Source organism: Dermacentor albipictus, chromosome 7 (genome assembly GCF_038994185.2).
Source record: "Dermacentor albipictus isolate Rhodes 1998 colony chromosome 7, USDA_Dalb.pri_finalv2, whole genome shotgun sequence".
In the NCBI taxonomy this organism is placed as follows: domain Eukaryota; kingdom Metazoa; phylum Arthropoda; class Arachnida; order Ixodida; family Ixodidae; genus Dermacentor; species Dermacentor albipictus.
Genome location: NC_091827.1, coordinates 52088785 through 52109493, shown reverse-complemented (window position 1 = coordinate 52109493; position 20709 = coordinate 52088785). Strand labels below are relative to the sequence as shown.

The 20709-nt window shown below is 42.5% G+C and overlaps 1 protein-coding gene across 3 annotated transcripts in view; it reads left to right on the top strand.

The window, feature by feature from the left end:
* Positions 1-1044: 1044 nt before the first annotated feature.
* The window catches only part of LOC135910140 (uncharacterized), a 32831-nt gene continuing 13166 nt past the window's right edge, over positions 1045-20709 (top strand). Inside the window, exons 1-5 of one of the 3 annotated variants that reach the window (XM_065442178.2) lie at positions 1045-1088; positions 8364-8437; positions 10986-11069; positions 14356-14533; positions 19288-19355. In XM_065442178.2, the coding sequence (XP_065298250.1) occupies positions 11046-11069; positions 14356-14533; positions 19288-19355 (270 nt within the window). In that variant the 5' untranslated portion in view covers positions 1045-1088; positions 8364-8437; positions 10986-11045. Of the gene's footprint in view, positions 1089-1849; positions 1927-8363; positions 8438-10985; positions 11070-14355; positions 14534-19287; positions 19356-20709 lie in introns of those variants that run through there. The other 2 variants (XM_065442177.1, XM_065442176.1) reach the window with 2 other exon arrangements.

The window sequence follows — 20709 nt, the reverse complement described above, 5'->3', positions numbered from 1 at the left end:
TTCTGAGGAAAATCTCATTGGCTGCTTAGTCCTTATTCAACGACCATGAATAGGGCTTGTTGAAGATTCATATTTGATAACCAGAATCAGAAAATAAGACCATTTCTCTTTCTGCACGGAGACATTTTCGCTTCGTACGTCGGTTGGCTGCAGGCGCCGCAGGCGAGAACACGCAGAAGAAATCTTTTGTATTATGTTCGCCTGCGCAGTGCTCCTTCAGTCGGCTTTCGCACGTCGCGAAGCGCCAAGTTTTTTGCTATGTGTAACCTGCTGCTGCAGTGTACTGCAGTGTTCCAATGGACACTTAGATTACTCTTCTTTTCATACCCCTTTGAATTGATCCTCTGGAAAGGGCACTCCTACACTAGCCAATTTTTATCATAGGCGTCCTTGCGAATTGAATTCGAGACCCTATAAGCATACCTGGGTTAGTATTATCGCCAACCTTGCTTTCGCATTGTTGCACTTGACAGTCTTCATAAAACTTTGAAAGTGTATTATTTCTATGGGTGTGTTTTTATGGGTATTTTTATCGTGCATTTGCAAACCTGCATACGTGTAACAGGATATTTCGCATTAGAAATTGCCAACGTACAGCTCAAGGTATTTTGTCTTCGCTGTGCCCGAACAATGCGATTGTTTAAGCAACATTTTCTTACCTCTTTTACTCCGGTCGACAGCTGAAAAGCAGTTGCAACTTCCACTGACTTTGTGTGGTGTACAGCGTCGATAGCAATCGAGATCAGCAAAAAAAAGGGGGGTGGGGCACTGCACAAATTTTGCCTGGGACCGACGCTGGCAAAATCATTGCATTTGCATGTGATGTAGACATATTTTTTTATAAATTTTTGATCCTATTTGGAGCAGTCTAAAAGAAGGGACACGTGTTGGTTCACGTAGAGTAACATATTCACATAAATTCTAAGCAGACAATGAAGAACGGGTGTGCACTATGTCTGCCTGTGCAACGGGTGCATATATCACATGTGCGAGAGACCACATGTCTAATAGAAGGTGAGAATTCCCTTTCCAGTAAAATTTTCAAATCAGACGCGAAACAACGACTTCGGATATTTCATGCACTCATAGTAAGTTACATGTCCTGTAGTATATCTTTCCAGTGCCTACACGTGTACTCTTGGTACATTTCTTATCGGTTAGAGCTTTCGTAAAGCAACATATTTAAATTCATTCAGAGTTTTTTCATGCGACTGCTAGGTTAGATTTGTTACGTGTCAAATACTATTAAAGACTGTATAACATAATCAAATGTTTTCGTTGCGATCGTTACAATAATAAACAATGCCTGATTCGATTGATGGGTGTTTCGTCCAAAGACCAGGAAATAAGGATATAATTACAAGGCACGCCATTGTGGGGCTGACAGTTTAAGCCGTCTCCCAAGTAAAACTATATTCGCATGTTTTCTTTTGCACTTTGGTAAAGTTGTTTAAATTGCCGGGTTTAACGTGCCAAAACCACTTTCTGGTTCTGAGGCACACCGTAGGGGGATGCAAGAAATTTTGACCACTTGGGGTTCTTCAATGCGCCGCTAAATCTAAGTACACGGGTACTTTTGCATTTCGCCCCCATTGAAATGCGGCCGCCATGGCCCTGATTTGATCCCGCGACCTCGTGCTCAGCCCAACACGATGTCTACTAAGCAATCACGGTGGGTGGTAACTTTCTCTCGTCCGTGAGTCTACCTTGATCTTTTTCCACATAAAAGGAAAAACTAGACACAATAAATATGACCTTGCGAGTATATGATTCATGTAGCATTGAAGATGGCTACTACACTTGCTGCCAGGTACAACAGAATAGCTTTACACTTCATTTTCTGTCTTTCAGGTAAGCCGTGATGAGGATTTTCTTTACGTTTTCCTGGTGGCTCCTTGTCGCGCTGCTTTCCGGGACTTCAAGCAAGTAAGCCACGGTTTTCGCAATAATATCATCATTATTACCACCGCAAACTAACATAATTCCCGTGAAATAGACTTTCTTCTATTGAGCTTGTTTCAGAAAGTAAGGTCCAGTTTTGTGAAAGCTATGGAAAATTATTGACAAGCACATTAAATTTAGGAGGTTGGGACACATCCGTCGCGACGAAAACGAAGATGAAGAGACTCGTGCGCGTGCTGTTGGCTAAGCTGGCAAGCGTCGCAATGCACTATGTAGATACATCGTGAAGTCTTCTGCATAAACAGCGCTTTACTCGCGTAGCGATTTGGTGGAGTTGGACTTTTCCTGCTGCTCACCACGGAACAGCTCAGCCACCATACTGTCCAGCTTTCTGCCATGGCTTCAGGTAATGACAATTCGACGGGACCGGCAGCATCAGTTCTAGCTAGCAGACACGTTCCGCTTCCTCAACTTCGCAATTCTTGCTTAGTCTCCCACCAGAATGGTCTCGACTTTGGCAATTGGCTCAGTATGTACGAGCGTGTTAGTATGAATACTTAGAAAGAGCCTCCCAGCTCGTTGGCAATTCTAATTTGAAACCGGACTGGTGCCAATTAGTGCCCTCGCAGAGATCCGTACTTGCCCTACGGTTTCCATCTCTCAAATAATTGAAAACCCCCGACTACAGGCCGATATGCTTCTGTTGTCGCCAAATCCGGCGCAGGTTTTTTTCCGAAGAAACTTTTATTCATTCGCTCGTCAAAATATATATATATATATATGGAAAGAAAATATACGGGAGCAAGTCCGAAAGCTCTGGGCTCTTGGGTAACCTCCTGACATCCTGACACTGACACTCGCACTAGTTGTACTGGTTCTGCAGCAATCTTCACCCTCTCCGTCCCTTTATCTCGGTTCACTGACCACCTGCCGCTACTCACTACACCATACTGCACCTGATCCTGACCTCCCTATGAATGATCTTCGCTGGACTCGCTCATATGCGACTTAACGCTGTCGATTTCCTTTACCTGAGCCTCACTACTATTCTTCTGTGACCACCAACGCTTTTTGCCGGACGGAAAACTATATTGTGCCGCCCTTGCAGATGATTGCGCATCGTGCCTTGGTTCCGAAGTGCTCCAATTTTGCTTCCTTTGAAACAAGACATAACTGCTCTAGTACTCGGGGATGACGCATTGGGCATACCACAAGATCAAGGAAAAAATCATGCTATTATGTCTTTTCCTGTTTCTCGGTCACTAAAAGACGTTCTAAGTTTTGCTATGGCTTCTTTTCTATTCTAAACGCCTCGTGCATGATTCCGCAAAGATTTCCCCACCACCTCCTGACTATCTAAAGAAAGACGTGCCTTTTACACAGGCGCCACTGAAGCGCCTCTTCTAACCTCCCCACCCTGCTCACTACAACACCTATCTTGGCCCACATTTACCTATCTGCTTCTTCAGAGGTCAGTAAAGACGCTAGCAGTCACTGTTTCGGCGCCGCATTAGCTTAGCACCAACGTGGTCGCAACCGCGCCAATGCCTATGAAAGCCAACTCTTGACATCAGCAGCGAATACCTACTAAACCTACTATACCTACTAAACGTCTGAGTGGTGTCCAAATTTAAGCCCCGTTAAAACCGCAGGCAGTTCTTTGTGATAACAGACGATAATGCCCCGTGCTGGCTGTCGTCACTGAAGGATCCCACAGGCCAGCTTTTTCACTGGACCCTGCGACAACAAATACAGCCCCATAAGGTTGTCAACGACACACTCACTTAGATCAACACGCAGACTGTTCGTGTTGTTACCCAATAGACAAACTACCTGCACTAACTGGGGCCGACCAAGTCGCTTGCGATTTTTCTTTCTGTTTCACAGTTTTTTCAACATCGCCTGCGCACAACGTCATGAGGTTTCATTCCGTACCATAACTGACCGTTTCAAGTTTTCACCTTCCGATAAGTCCCTCCATTTATTTATTTCAAAAGGATGGAATATCATACCATCCCAAAGTTCAACCGGATGGTCCTGCCTTCCTCCGTGTCTTTCCCAGACACCTGCGTGCCATTCTCATCCAAAACCTCACGACAAACGTACGACTGGAAACCTCGCCATCTGTCTCTCTTAAGACAGGGTCCATCGACGGTTCTTGTCCGGCTTTGCACAAGTCGTGCGAGGAGAGTCCACTGCGTTCCAGAAGTGCCAACGCTACGAAACACAGTCGACGCTACCTTACTTTGCAGGCTACCATCTGCAGCCTTTCGAAAACCCGTAAGAACCATTTTTTTGCGCTAGCTTGTACTTTGTGGACACTTTCCCTCTATACCTGTACCGACAAGTGTGACGCCGTCGCCACCAAGTACTCCACACGCTACGCCTCCATACGAGCGCTTCGAGCAGGCTACGTTACAGATGCCACCGATTTGCGGCTGCATGATGTTAATTTACAACCTGGAACACTACGCCAGCTGCTCACTGTTCGTGGCAGCACTTTCGGCTGGCGAGTCATCACCGATATCCTGAATTCAATGCGCCACAACTTCCCGCCGTCGTACTGCCCGCAAACAAAAAGGTCTCTCAGAACATCTGAATTGGACGCTTACAGACATGCTTCCGAAGTATGTTTCGCCTGACCACACAAATTAAGTTCTAGCTTTAACCTATGTAGCATTCGCCTATGTTTTCTTGCACCATGACAACAGAAAGCTGGTTGCTCTCCGATCTTCCTGCAGTCCGGTCGAGAGTCTACGCTACCTCAGGACAAACTGTTTCCATCTCCCATAGCCCCAGCTAGTGAATATGTACGTGATGACATTGGCTGAGACGGTCATTCAAGTCGCATTGCAAAAACTCGCCTCTTGACCTTGCAATAGAAGCAGCGGCGTTTCTACAATCAAGGACACCAAGACGTCCTCATTACGCGAAGCTATTTGGCGCTGCTCTAGTTCCACTCTCGACACGCTGGGCTCTGCGAAAAGCTACTTTCTCGGTACACAAGCACCTATATAGTAATGTGTGCTGTGAGGCTGGTTACGTATGATATGACCCCCACTACTTTACATTGAAATCTTCATCCAAACCAATTGATATCCACGCCCCTCGTCTTAAACTTTACTACTCCACTGCTGTCACCAAGATCTTCCGAACGAGGACAATGATGAAGAGACTCCCGCGCAAGCTGTTATTTTATCTGGCCAGCGTTGCAATCAGATGTGTAAATGCATCATGTGCTGTCGTCTGCGTGATCAGTGCTTCATTCGCGCAATATATAGAAAATGTGTTCGATGTAACCGTTACGCAAAAAAAGAACCATTTTTATGTATCGCACGAAGTAAGTAAATGCAGAATAAAATTCCTAGATTATGTTTACCTGAACCGGTCTGACAGTTTATACCAACGTAAGACTTAAGCCCACTAGCCCAGTATTTTATATACGACGCTGCAGACCCCGAAAAAGCTAATGTTAGCTTGATTTCCATTTCTTGGGGAAATTTGTTAGACAATTAAACAACTGGCGTAGTGATTTGTATGTAAAGATAACGCTATGAATTCCATGTAATTTTGATTTGCTTTCTTTTTGTTACGTATGGAGCTGTGTTAATGTTTCAAATGTATGTTTCCTATAGCACGCAAACTCGACTTTGGCTATCCGTCCGAACAATCTGTGCATCAGGCACGTACCCAGGATTTTTTTTTTTCGGGGGGGGGGGGGGGGGGGGGGGGGCGGGGGCAACCCAAGGTAGCGTTTCTATGCAATATGGGCGGAGGTATCTTTACTAGTACAAATGTTCATAACTCCCAATATTCGCCATAAAGACGCGTAAACCCGCAAAATAAAAATGAAATAAGGTGTATCTCGCAGGTACGCCGGTGAGATACACATCTCCTTTACTAGGCAAACAAGGAACCATGTCAAATTTAGTCGCGCAGGGAAGAAATGTAAAATAAAGCTTACTAAAGTTGAATACAGCTAAAAAAACAGCATTTGACAACGAAGGCACACGGCCCACACAGGGTTGTGTAACTCCGCCAGCCAATCACATTTCTAAAGATTGGATGCGCTTTGTAGACGATGACAATGAAGAAGACGGGACAGGCGCAAACTAATAACTGGGGTTTATTCGAGGGAAACACTTAAATATCAGTTCATGCCAGCGCAGGTGCATCAGGGTATCAGCAGCATATAAGAGGAGATCACGTCCAAAGGGCGTCCCATCTTTCCAGATACAATGAACCAACTTGCCCAACAATGCATTCTGCTAAGCCAATCACAGTAGCAAACAAAATCATCATCATGCGGTCTTTTCAAAATGGCGTCGTACTTTATACCTCCGGAGTGTCTGCTATTCTTAAAGAGTCTCTTCATCGACGGAAAGAATGAGGTGTGCAACAGACATTGAAAAAATGTATGCAGTCTGAGCATTTCACTTTTGAAAAGTCTACCTGCCACGGTTTCTTACTGGCTATGATGTTGGTCTGCGACGCACGAGGTTGCGGGATCGAATCCCGGCCACGGCGGCGGCATGTTCTATTGGGGTGAAACGCGAAAACACCCATGGTACTTAAATTTAGGTGCACGTTAAAGAACCCCAAGTGGTCCGGAGTCCCTCACTATGGCGTGCCTCGTGTTTTCGGCACGTAAAACTCCATAATTAATTAATTAAATCTTCAAAAGCCTGCGGTGCAGTTCATTTCACTCCTGAGCACGTCTTACTCATGAAACTTCACTGCCAACTGAAGTGCAACTTTACAAGATACTGCATAGTTGCAGCGAAGCAAGCATTTTATTTCAGTTCAGTAAAGAATTAGGCATTTACATTCCACTATAATAGGCAGGAGAAAACGTATAAATTTACGCCCTACTAATTTTATTTTTGTGCTTACCGCCTGGTTCGTGTAACAAGTAAAGCTTGAAGTACGAATTATTCACAGCCTCGCGGAGGAACAGTGGCTGGCGGTTATATAACAGCGTGTGGGGGCTTCACTGTAGACTTTAGTTGTATCCGACTGTAGCAGCGTTTTTTATTTGCTCTGGATGAATTATAGAGAAATATACATTTGCGGAGCAATCACAGTTCTTTTGGATCCTTCGTTTACTGCTGTAACAAGTTAGGTGCCACAACCGACTCGTATTGTTACTTGGGAAGTTGCGTCAAAATGCGTGGCCGCCATTCCCGTGTAACGGTGTAGAGCGAAGGACGCTGTGGTTATAGACGTACTGCGCCCATTGCTGAAGGTTAGAAAAACACCTATACATAGGCACAGCAGAGAAGTGGCAACATCAGGTGGCTCGACTGATAACTGTAAAAGCGTCATTCAGAACACACGGAATTGTTCTCCATTTCCGGTGGCATTTTATCAACTTACTTTTTAAATAAAAAGATGTTGAACAATAAAGATTTTCATAAACAACGGTTAAATTTATTAATATTCGCTTTTTCTTGTTTGGCTGTTGCCTTGGCACTCTCTTAGAAGATCGCTTAATTTCTCAACTCCTTCTCAACGAAGACATGAAGGTCAGTTCTATGGCTGGGTCGGATAAAACGCTAATAGTAGGACTTTGACCAATTACACATTTATTTATAGGCTACCAATTTTATATTTATTTCTTCGTCGTAATAGTATTGCGGGTGATTCACTTAATTGCGATCATGACTAATGATACAGAAACTGTTCACGTAGTTTCTTGAATATGTGGCTCATAACAGTGCAGGAAAAGTTCCCAAACTACGACTTTACCACTGCGACTCCACAACCAATTAAGGACGTGCAATTGCAAATTATCTGTGCCCATGATCAAGAATATGAAGAAGACAGCTTTTGTTAAAGAACACCTTTTCTTTATCCCTTGATGTGTAAACTGAAATTGAACATCCATTTGAGGCAGCACTGCAAGCACCCTCGTGAATTCATCATTTTCAGGCCGTTTGTTTGAGTTGCCAGTAAATTTTGATATTTTCTCAGCAGTGCCTTTCCCATATCGTTTTATTCCTGCATGGAGCACTGCGTTCGAGGAGGATAAGATTAGTTCTCATAAGAAATGTGTAACTGAATATTCGATTTATTATTTGCTAAACTGAAGTTGGAAGCACGTACTCCCACTATCCCTAAATAAATTCAAAGTTAGCTGTTTTACTTTCGCTCTTTCTTTAAGTCATAAATGTGTTATATGTGCAGAACATATGCGTACAAAAGAAGGTAGTGCTGAATCTAAAGTAATTGCATCGAGAAAGTTCTACTAGGCGATCGCGTTTTGCTGAGACTCCAGAGTTTCATACAGCTTTGAATGTGCGGAGTGGTGATTTCGAAATGAGAAACTCATTTTACCGCAGATAAATAAGTTGCAGCTGAATATCCCGTGTACGTCTTCCATTAAAACAATCTTGAAGCATATGTATTTATTGATGCTTCTCATAAAAGTACGTAAAAGCGTGCTTAATATATTTTTCCAGGCCCCGCAGGTATCGCCAAAGATATGAAAATCACAACTTCGGCCTTGGCTCTTTAGTACATTTTACAGAAAGGCGTAAGTAGTCCCTGTTTACTGTTTGCGGCAAAATATCCCCCGCGAGAAGTTTCAAGTGGCAGTAAGTTATATTAGTGTGCATGAACATCTTGAATAGGCCGAGTTTAACCTTAAATCTTTGTTTTAATGGTAATGACGTGACCCCTCAGGTAAGTAAAATGGCAGTTACCAAAGCCACTGATAGTGACGGAGCAAAGACTCAGGTGTGTTGTGTTCCTCTACTTAGAAGAAATTGCATTTTACTGTGACAGAATATGTGTGGAATCAGAAAGCGTGTTCCTCAAGTCACCATCACCAACGGTGAGAGGAAATATGCGGTATTCTTACCGACAGCTGGCATGGCATGCACACTGGGCGTTCGAAGTCACATGATCTCTTACGGATACCATAGGCAGCGCCAGCCGCGTGAGGGCGGATAGCGAAGGACTAAACTCCAGTGCCTTCCTTGTAAGCGCATCAAAATGAACTCGCAATGTTTTCAGTTTTTATGAAGTAGAAGCAAACTTGAAGGACGGAACCTTTTTTTTTTTTTTGACCACCGAACGAGGAAACAAAGTGGAGACATCGTCTTACCCCGAACAACCTATACACGCACAAAGTCAGGTAGCCTTTCGCGTTTCGCTTTTAGAATGAGCTTCGTGTGTGCAATCACCAGTTTTTCGACGAGACTCTGCGGGGAAACCATGCTATAAGCGAAGCAGAGGACAAATGTCTAGCTAACGCTATGCCATGCGATCACTGTGCACTGACAAGCGCTGACGGACTTCCCTCGGTGCATTTCACAAACTATCGAGGCTTCAAGCAAGCATCTATCTGCGGAAGCTGTATTCTTCCTCGCGAGAACTCAATGAGATAAGCAATAACATCTGCCTCCTTTCGCCCTCGGGCACAGTTTCTGCAACGTAGCAACAGTTTCCTCTCGTGCTGCTTCCTGTCAGCGCGTCGCCCTCACAGTCATCTCTCTCCACACTACCGCGTATTCTTATGAAAACCTTCTCGCGAGCTCAAGTTGCTCAAATACACTGCTAAAAATTCGAGAGCAAGGCGGAGTCATATGCGAGTGCACGTCCAGGAACGAACGTACAGCTGCGCTTGTTATGTACATTGCTACTCGTAAAACAAGGAGTGTTATTTTACTTATTACGCTAATATGTTGCCATCGGTTCCAGTGCGTCTCCCTACGAGTGCTATCGCCATGTTTATTTCAACTCTAAGGTTGAATAACGGGCAACACTCTGCCGCAACCTGTCGTTAAAATGCAGTGGAATGCCTTGCGTCTGGGAAGTCAACTTTAGTCGTGGAGAAGAAATCGCTCCACTGGCATTGAATATTCTTCTGCGATTACGTGAAGAAATGTGGGTTGATGTCTTAAATACCAGACACTACGATATTTACTAAACGTATATTTTAGTTATTCATTCATTCATTTATTTCAAGATACCCACAGGCCCCGTGAGGAGAAATGAGTAAGGGTGACATCACTTCGAGAAAGTTGTACACATAACCACCGCACAGATGAAGTCGCAAAGTCATACGTCGTGGCAGCCAAATTATTCTTTGCAAGGCTAGGTTTATTCTTCACCAAATACAAGCACAATATGCTATATAGGCTGAAACTTCTGTGGACAGTATTCGTTTATGAGGCCAAGCATGTGCATTTCAGTGCAATTTCAATAAACGCATGAATAGACAGAACATGAAGAATAGAAAAAAGTATTCAAGGCGAGGAAGGTTACACGTCTACCTATGTTTTCCTCTTGCTATTTTCTGCTCGTTTATTTTCTGTTCTTCGAAATGTGCCAGTTCGCACAACTGACGTTAGGAATAATTTTCCTAACTCTGAGTCCAAAAGGCAAATTTATCTCCACTTAGGCGACTTGTCTGCGAAAATTACCAAGTAACTTAGAAAGAAACATAGAAAGCAAGCTTCGTTGCACACGATAACCCGGAATAGTTTATAATGTTAAAGAGATATGCGGGTTATTTAGCCCTAAAATACGGTCAAGGTGCTGTTTTTATTCTAAGGAATTTTGATGCGGAAAAGACAAACGTCTATGCAACTTTCAAACTTCCATCTTTACAACACTGCCAAAAATGTCGTTCTTCAACGCCTACTATGGGCAGATTTTATAAGCGGCCGCCTTTATAGCCATTCATTTATAACCTTTATATAACCTTTATATATATATATGTATATAACCTTTATAACCATTCATTTAATATAAAACTGCAATAACATACGTTCAATATTACAATAATACATGCAGTACACCTAAAATTGAAAGCGTACCATTTCTTTAGTCATCAGACATTGTCACGCTTTGGGAACATTAAAGCCCTTATTTTCACACAGCACATTGATATCTTTACGCGTACTAAATGACTCTCATATATGCATTAAAAATAGGCAAGAACATTTTGTGATTACATTGATTACACTGAATGCCTGGTTTGCGCCAGTAAAGAAAGAACGAAGTTGCGTTTGGTATATGTTCTCGATATTTCGGAAAGCATACAAATGATGCATCTTTGATGTCCATCTTTCCAGGTTATTCTTGTAAGCTGTCCTGTAAAAAGCCACCCGGTTGCTTTTGTATAGAAAGCTCGGATGAGACATGTTTCTGCCTATGCGGTAAGAATGCTATGTATAAGAGGTGCATGCATAATTCCTTGTTCAATATGCTTCATGCTCCCAAGTTAGCGACTTCATTTTCTGTGCTTTTTTTATCATGTACTTACCTGTTCTAGTTTTTCAGCATGTTCAAGTAGTATTGCCGTAGATGCAAAACTTTATTTCATTTTTCACATATAAATGGCTTTAAGATAACTGCCTGAGCTGTTACAAATAAGATGTTCATCTAGGCGCAATATAACGTAAAACTATTCCAATATGTTTTCCAATCTCCTGACGTCAAATTTGCGTATCCGCCAACACAAGCATCGGGCAGTGTCCCCATGGTTGTCTGAACAGACCAATTAAACGCTCTCCTTGTTCATGGGAGGTCGCTTTTATTTTCTTCAAATATCGAACAACATTGCCTACACTGAGCTACTTGTCTTATCTAATTGGCTGACAAGAGGCGAGGAGCATGCTCAAGTGGAGGGACTCGATGGGGCCGGGTCACTGCACCGAAAATCGATAACCGGATGAAGAGGGTGGTGCCGGCGTCTGCGATTGGTACGCTTTCCCTTACTTAGTTGGTGCTGGCGGGTCGAAAATCGCGGCGGCATGCAACGGAAGCTTAAGAATGTCGCTAAAAGGGATACTAAGCAAATAAGACTTGGCAGAACCAGGTCGTAAACGTACCAATATGCAAATATGCAAATAAAGGTATGCTCTGCGGCAGGTGCGATGAGCTTGTGCCTGAGCGATCCGCGGCAAGCCATCTTTTATTCCTTTAAGAACGGGTAGGCCTGCGGCTATTCAGAAGAAAATTATGTTTTGTTCGGCATATTAATGCATATTTAACGCGTATACGTCACTTTGACGCGGTGAGTGTTTCCGGTTTTGTGGCGTCGCGTGAGCAGCAGGTGAATTGGGGGCAGCGCGAAAACTTTTGACCAATCGCCGAAGGCTAATGGCGAAAAGGAGTCCAATCAGAAATAAGTATTTTCCTTTCTCTCGGTCGAATCATGCATAATTAGTGCGACCACTTCAAATCAGATGAGGAGCTATCGCAGTTTTCGTGACTTCACGTGGCACACAGGCGAAGTGGGGGTCGTCAAAAAAGTTTTTCACCAATCGCGGACGCCTGATTGCAGAATTGGAATAAGATTGTTTGGAATAGTTTTACGTTGTAGCGCCCCAGAATTAAGATTGCCGCGTGATAAGTGATTGGCGTAACACGTAAACAGAAGTTCTAATGTTTGAGAGCGCAACCTGACGCCCGCGTACTGTTCGCATTCTAATGCTCACAAGGGCATGCGAAAAAATTAAAGCGTACAACGACAAAGTAAAAAAAAATCTCAGTAAGCTTCCTTTGTTATTTTTGGCCATGGAGCATCAATGAGCTAGCAAGAAAAAAATTGATATAAAATTTATTGAACACTTTCACTGATTTTGCTGAACGACACGAACCCATTGAATTGACACTGATAATCATTTCACCGCATTTTTGAAGGTCTTTCGTTGAACAAATGTTTGAGTTTTCCGACATCAATATTTATAGCTACGAACCTTGTGAGATAGGCAGAACAAAACAGAAATGCTGAGAAAATTGCATACTCTACATTTCCCAAGTTTGCGCAAGCATAAAGACTAGCATCCAATGGTTACTATTTTCACTGCGTCATATGGCATACATACTGCATCCGTGGTTATTTCACGTTTTGATGTCTGGTAGTGAAACACCTGTAATAGAACATATGCCGTATGAATTATTACTTTAATAACAGGCTGCTGAGGACGGTAGTCATATTTAAGTTGATATATGAGAAAACGAATGTAAAGCGTACATGGCAAAACATCTGATTTATCCAATGTTGATACATCCATGTGGGCAAGCGCATCGACAACTTTGTAGTTTCGTTCTACAGTTGGTCTTATGGCAATTCTACGCATCATGACTAATTCAATATCCAGGCTGTCCCAACTATCATGAACAAAGATTTAAAAATATTGAAATACCACGTAGCTGGACAGAAGCAAGGTTATGCTGTTTACCATCGCTTGGAGGTACACAAATAATTTTCTTGCATACCGCCTAATATATAATCAATGTTAATTAATTATTCAGCTTCTCAAGTATTGTAAGGAGATGAAAATGTCTAGTAGAATATTGTAGTGAGATGAAAACTATCAATAGAACTTTCTCTTACTGAATGCATCCTACACAAAAGTGTTTTCCGATCTTGAAAGAATCATTCGAATAAACGCAAAATTGTGGCGCGATTGGCACTTTGCGTGTATTTGCGTTTATTTTTTTTTTTTGACGACTTCGAGTTGAGAATTCAAACTTGCGGAAGTTTGCTCAGTACAGTTTTAGGTGCATATGAGGGCAGTACCGACGACATACAGCACATTGTTTGATGTTTTCCATGACGCAAGTCCGCATTGGCAGAGCGAGCAGTTATAGTCGATCAAATCGCTGCCGGCAGAAGGGTAATTAGCACATATGTTGAAATATGTGGAAACCCATTTATACGGAGGTCTCAATGAGTTTTGTCAACAGTTGCATAAAAAAATTTTTGGTATGTTGATCTCTGGTGATAAGAATTCAATACGCCTAATGAACGGCTACGTTAATTTGAAAAACGGAGTCTGAGCTTGATATATTTACGATTCCTTCTGGTCTTACGCATAATGTGGCACCAACACAAGAATAAATCAGGATCACTCCGACCGCGGACTATACGCAGATACGTAGACCCAGACAATTAATGGTCATGAAGGGCTGGTGTTTTTGCGATGAGTTCATTTACGTAAATTGGCCAATACACTTGGTATCCCATATAACTTTGTTTTGTTTGTAACTGCTATATAACACAAAGACCTCTATGTGCATAGCAAACGTATTTTTTCTTCCAAAGGACAGCCACGTAGAATTTACTACAAATTTTGTTTTCCTCAGACAAGCCGATAGCGTGCTTAACGCGACAATATCTCAGAAAGGAAGTTTCAAAGCTGCTGAGCACACATATATGTATCAGAACACCCTTTCAGGAAATACAATGTTATAGGAAAGTTAAGGTGTGCTGCCAAAATTAATAATACTTCTGTAGAGAAACGCTCCCATTCCAGTTGTAGAGGTTCAAACTCCGTAACATGTGCGTCATGCTATTGGGCTCTTGACTATATTGCATATATTTCTAAAGAATGGCTGCTCAAACTGGTTTGTATTGCTGATGCAAAAGTCGCGCAAACAAACACAGTACCAGCGCTACCAGCTGACTGTTTTTTTTCTAATATCTATTTGCAGATCTTTCTTATGATATTAGTTGAACAAAATATAAAACTACCACCAATTTTTACAACCTGGTTTCTCTTGCATACAGTAAATAACGCACTACCATGTCCGCCTTACCACAACGCCACTTGCCTCAGTGGTGCTCCGCCCACTTGCTACGCGGAAAAGAATTTCTGCTTCTGCAAATGCTGTAAGTGCAGAATTTTCTACAGGGTCCATAAAAGCGGGTATTAACCAGAAAGTATACCTGCGCTAAAGTTATGTAAAATGGTAGGTTTTTTATCACATAAAGTACCAGCTCATCTGCGCATACTTACTTAAACTGTGGTTGCTTCCCGTTATATATACTTTATATGAAGAATCGGAAGGACAGATGCGACCAAAATCGAATGCTCATCCTACAACTGCACGCTAAAAGCCGGGATTTATTGAATCAGGGTTTTGTGTTGAGTATGAGCTACAATGTACGTGTCCGCAAAGTAGTAAAAAGCATGTATGCTTATTTAGATAAATTCATTCGAAACATGCAAGTAGTTCGAGATTCAGTAATAATAACAATTTTGAAAACAATGTAGTCTTGGCGCCTAGAAACGTGTTACCATTTAAGCAAGCAGCCAGGCTTTTTCCTTTTGTTCTGTTGACACGGGAGAAGAAGGGGGGTTTAGAAGGCAAGAGAAAAAATTGCAGCTATGCATGTGTTCTTCAGTTCATTTGCTGCGATAGGAGGAGGTATTTCAGCATATACAGCCATGTTTCTTACCTGCTTCAACCTCAACTTTTTTTCCTCCTTCGACTTCAGCAACGGCTAAAAGGTGAATGCTTATATTGCTGACCATGATGACTTCGTCCGCTATGGTATTGGTTTCTTATCCCCGGCAGCGCAAGCAAAAAAAGCACTACTTTGAGATTTTACTTCTCAAAAGCCCGTAGACACCGCCTGGGGTTAAATGTTGCTCAAAAGTTCAGTAGACTCAGCGCCTGAAAAGAGCCCCTGAAATTCCCAAAGTGATCTGCCCCCGCATCATAAGTCGGTATTGTATGGTAGTGTTCAGGCACAAATGCGCTTAGACGTGCTGGGGTAAGAAGCAAGCTGCTTACAAGCCATTAGGGGGTAAAATTTACGACATATTTCATAGACCACTACTCCAGGCTCTTTACGAAAAGACCCTTCACACATGCCTATACATCAAGTATGTAATATGGCAGCCCATACCTCCCAAATATGCCCTCCTTTTAGTGCGTCACGTTACGAAATGAACCTTTTCGTAGCTGAATGTATTTCATTAGCGGTGATGGCGGACGTTTGGTTATTCACCACATTATGGGGGTTGGCGAAAGATGTTACGAATATAGGACCACTTGACGAAAGCGCCGGGATTAAGAAGACTGCTTAATATACAAGACCAGTGGACACTAGGTAAGAGTCGAACACTGCTCGCTCATACTAGTGGACACTTGGTACGAGCTAAACTTTGCTTCTCTGTGAAAAAAATTAATTTTAAACGAAGTTTTGGTGAAGACTACTTAGGTTATTATGGGAAAAGTTGGACACTTATGTAACAATATGAAAGGAAAAAAGGTTGTATAACTTTGTAGCAAATAAAGCTTAGCTAGTGTAAATCGGCAGCGCTTCATTGTAGTTCACTGTCCCTTGTTATGTGTATAGTGCCTATTTATTAACTAATGTCAATCTAGCCCTGAGTAACTGTGACAGTAGGCTCGTAGCTGGGATCACTAGGCTCTATGGTAAAATATGCGTTGTGAGGCGTCAATGACAAGAAGAAAATGCAAATGCATGGTTGCCAAGCAAGCTAGACAACCGCAAGGCTGTTGCATGTAGGCAGAGATGTGGTACAATTCCACGGAAAATACTAGCAATATTTAAAATTAAGTGTGTAAGGTTACATCAAGTTTACGCGTAAACAATCAAGTTTGCTGCCCTAAAGCTATGGCAGAATGACAGATACATTAGCAAAATGGTGTCCTGTAACCGCATTCCGCGACACTCCCCACTATCGGCAGGACACAGTGCTTAGAATACGACCGCCTCATCGTCTATACGCATACCTTTTCCTCATTAAATGTGCTAGGTGCAGACCTACGCTGCAAAATTTTGCACACAACTAGTCAAATGAGCATGAGTTCTATTACAATTAATCGCTCATAAAGAGCATGCCATTGAAGTTGCGCTGAGAAGTAGCCAATGCCGAGGCAAATGCTGATTACTTTAAAGCCATAAATTTCGCCAATTGCCTTGCTGACATTTGAACCCCCTGCAATTTTACATGCCTTACAGGGTAGGTGCAACAAGACGTCCCCTTGCATTTAGGCTTTGTTTATTATCTCTGAACACTGCACGTCATACGCCACCTGCTTACTGGAAAAACCAGAGGATCAGTGGAGAAAAATAAAAGAGAATGAAATAGTGATGTACATTGTTGTTTATTTTTACTGACGCTAGGAGCAAAGATTCAGCTTGTCTTCTTAGAAAATCTAGTGTTACACTTGCTAAAGTTAAGCATCTCTGGAGGGAATGCATTTCTGAGAAAAGAGTAGAAAAGGATCCTTGAACATTTACGTTGTTTTGCAGGTTGAAAGCACGTAAAATCAATGCTACTGAATGACAAGCATCATTTATAAAAGCCTACGTAAACACGCAAGACCACTAAACGAATCATCGCATATTTGTTCCCTGGACCGGAATTACTGACACCTGTTGGTTTTGTTAAGTCTCCACACCACCAATGGTGTTAACTGAACGTTTTCCACGTGTCGGACCACCGCACGTCCTAACCAGACGTCAGCGCGGCGTGAACAACGACTAAAGGAGCACCACCTCCCCCCCACCCCCCCCCATAACCTAGAAACTTGAGAAAAGAATAAACGAGAGGGAACCACGGAAACGAATGGACAGGCGCAGTTAATTAGACGACTCAAATCAGCAGCCATCCCTCGGCACTTATCCAGTCAAGACAGCGTCTTGCATAAACCGGCTGTTGCAGGGTTCTAAGAAAGGCCCTCAGCCCGCCCTTCACCTGGCAGAATGTGCGGAGAACATGGTGGGCAACGACCTATGAACCAGGTGTAGCCGGACGATTTCTTTCTTCCACTGATTCCAAACCTGGCTCTTCGAGGGGGAATTACGGCGGGTTATAGATAGCATGGGCGCGGCATCGCAAAGGAGTCGGCGATGGTGATTTGCTGCTGGAGAGTCTTCACGTTCCCTAGTCGAGTCGCACGTGGAAGGCAACGACATTAAGAGCAGAGACTTTTCAAGAGCGAGGACAGAGTACTGATGTGAACCTTTAACTTGCTCCTGCATGCAGTGGGATTTGGTAGTGGAGCCATGTAACTAAGCTAAATAAACACCTTTTCCTTCTTTTTCTACAACTTGACGTCGTAGTCGGCAGGCTTGGTGGATTCCATGCCCTGAAGGCCACCCTAGCCGCAACAGTTTCGAATTTGCTCGAGAAAGTTATATCTCAAAGCAATGGTGCATCGGGATCTCGGGAGCAGCCTACAATGCAGCCGCACAGGTCGAGGGTTCTACCGTGTTCTATTCTCAGACTATTTGCACGTGAGCCCATCTTCTTCTTCGCGTAATTCGGAGACGAAGAAGGTGGGCTCAGAACGCGCTAGTATGTATGTTCCATTCTGGCGCTGCCTGCACATGAGTCCTTAAAACAACCCTTAAAATTATCTCATGCTGAGCAGAAACGAACCCATGTCACAAGGATCCACAGCAACCCGATGCTTTAGCATATTCTGCCACAAACGCACTGGACACAGGACACTTAAGCCTACTTGGGTAACTGAGTGTTTGCCACCGAGTGTGCGATATGTAAGGGAGCAGTACTCGGCGTTCGCAAGCCACGGCGCGCTCCGTTTCTTCTCTTGGAGGCCACGCGGGAACTTCTTGGAAGCACCGCAAGATGTCCAGAAGGAAGCGCGAGAGAGGATCCCGGTTGCAGCATGACGCACTTCTCAGTATCTGTACGCAACGGCATATTAGGGATCTTGGAGGCCACGCGCAGGCTTCGTAGCCCCGCCACTCTATGGCGCAGTAGATTCTATTGAAAGCGTGAACGGGTAATCCTGCTGTAGTACACGCCTCGTATATAACTTGTTTCTACAGCGCCAATAAATGGCATCACTATATTAATTAAATGCTTAACGCATGACCGTCAGTAGTCATTGTAAGATAAGTTCTGTCATGTTTCTTTTTTGCGCACTGAATGCATGAGCTTTTTGTACTGTCCTCATATGCATACTTTGGCCAAAGGATATATTAGGAATACGCAAAATATATTCTGCTCACAGCGTTACTTAGAACATCCTTCTAGAAGGGCCCAGAACCTTGACACTGACGAGGTATTACATCTGATATTTCTTTAATGGAAGCCTTTATTGTTGGACACATTAGTTCAATTATATATTTAAGCGTATACCTATATCAACATTAAAGATAATATACATGGAACGTTGGCGCATCCTTCAAGAATGATCCTGAGCCTCAACGTTTTTGAGCTGTTACATTTAAAATTATGCTCGTGTCTGTCTTTTTATAAAGTATCGGAGCTGTTCTCTTAGGAGCGAATATCACCCCGGAGATTCAGAGTGTACCCGTCCGTCTGCAACTGGGATGTCAATTGTTTCGACAGTGCACAAAAATACAGATGACTAAGTTGTCTTTCACCACGTGAAAGGTCTTTCAAAAAGGCATATTGAGCATACGCACCTGTGCAGTAGCTGCACTTGCACTCAGGGTATATGTGGACATGAATGTGATATATTTCTGCTTAGTCAAGACGTACAATCCTGTCTGGTTCTCGCCCCCAAGTTGCATTGTACACTTGAAGAAATGTGCAGCAAGACAATGGGACATTTATGTCATCTTTGTTGAACCGTTATAGCGTAAATTTAAGAAAAACCTTCATTCTATAGCGGCGACGAGAGACAAGGCTTTTCAGAAGATGCGAATGCAGGCTCCAGATTGGCCAGCCGATGAACAGGTAGGTTAGACACTGCAGGTGTTCCGACTGATTTGCATGAAGGAAATAGAAACATTCTAGATCCCTGTGTATTTAGTAGTCCCTACTTTGAAGTAGCTTTTTACACTGGCAGGACACTGCAAGAGCACAAGGTGAGATGAAAAGAAAAGATGCTCTGGTATGCTACATATGACGCGCAACGCGCAACCAAATAACAATGAAAAGAATTTTGCTAAATCCCTTACCACTTTACAAGCCGGATAAGTGGTAATAATTGTTTGAAATCAGTATCTCATATAGTTACCATGCCTGCTATAATGTTATTTTTCGTTCCGGAAAATATAATAACAATGTGAGGCATTTTTAGGATTTTCGAATTGATTTAAAATTTTACACGAAGTAAAAATATGTGAAATTTTGCGTGCAGTGGCTAGTTCGTTGTAAATCTTTTTATTTTTTTGTCACACGGTGTTTATGCTGTTGTAGATGAGGACGCATATCTTGTGGACGTTTTTTTTCCTTTATTTGTTGACGCAGAAGCCAACTAAATTTCGTGCTTGGGGAATCATCTATTAGGCTCTCTTCGGATTTTTTCATGCAATGCAGTCATGGAATATCCGAACTGGAACTTATCACGCATCTTGTTTCTTATATTATTGAACGTCGCAATCAAAGAAAACTGCACATTAGTATAAGAACGGCTAAAAAAGAGACACTTTAATGTTCCTCGACCTGCGTCCACAGCTGTCGTGTCTATTTATTTGTTTACTTATATATTTTTTTATAAACACCCTCAGGATAAGTATATATTATTGAGGGGCGAGGCTACATAAAAAGAGGCTCGAACAAAAATTATACAGAAAAAGCGCCTTATCCATAAAAAAAAACATTTGTTCCCTCACGAAATACATATTATAATAAACATTTTCATATGTAATAATGGTAGTTCACGACAAAAGTTTCATGATATACTTTTCAATAGATAAGTAAGGAATGATAGATCTATTCTTAAATAATTATTTGCAAACATCGTGTTTATACATAAGCCACATGATGTATTGTCCAAACAAGTTTTATGGTTTAGATATAGTTAACTAAAGCCGCTTTAAGTACTTTTTGTTTTACAATTGTGTTTTCCAATATAGTTATAAATGAAAGCCCACGTACAGGTTTACAGGACGAGCCCCACCTCCTCTACATAATTTTCATATTCTTGCTATGACAACTATTTCTCTAGGTTGTCCTACGCCCCCGACCTCCCAGAAAAAAATATCTCTGCTATGCTTGTGTTTCGAAAGACAAGCAATGACTATGTTAGACGTACAAGTTAGAAAAGATAAGGCAATATTATTATGCAATTTTTTTTTTACTTGCA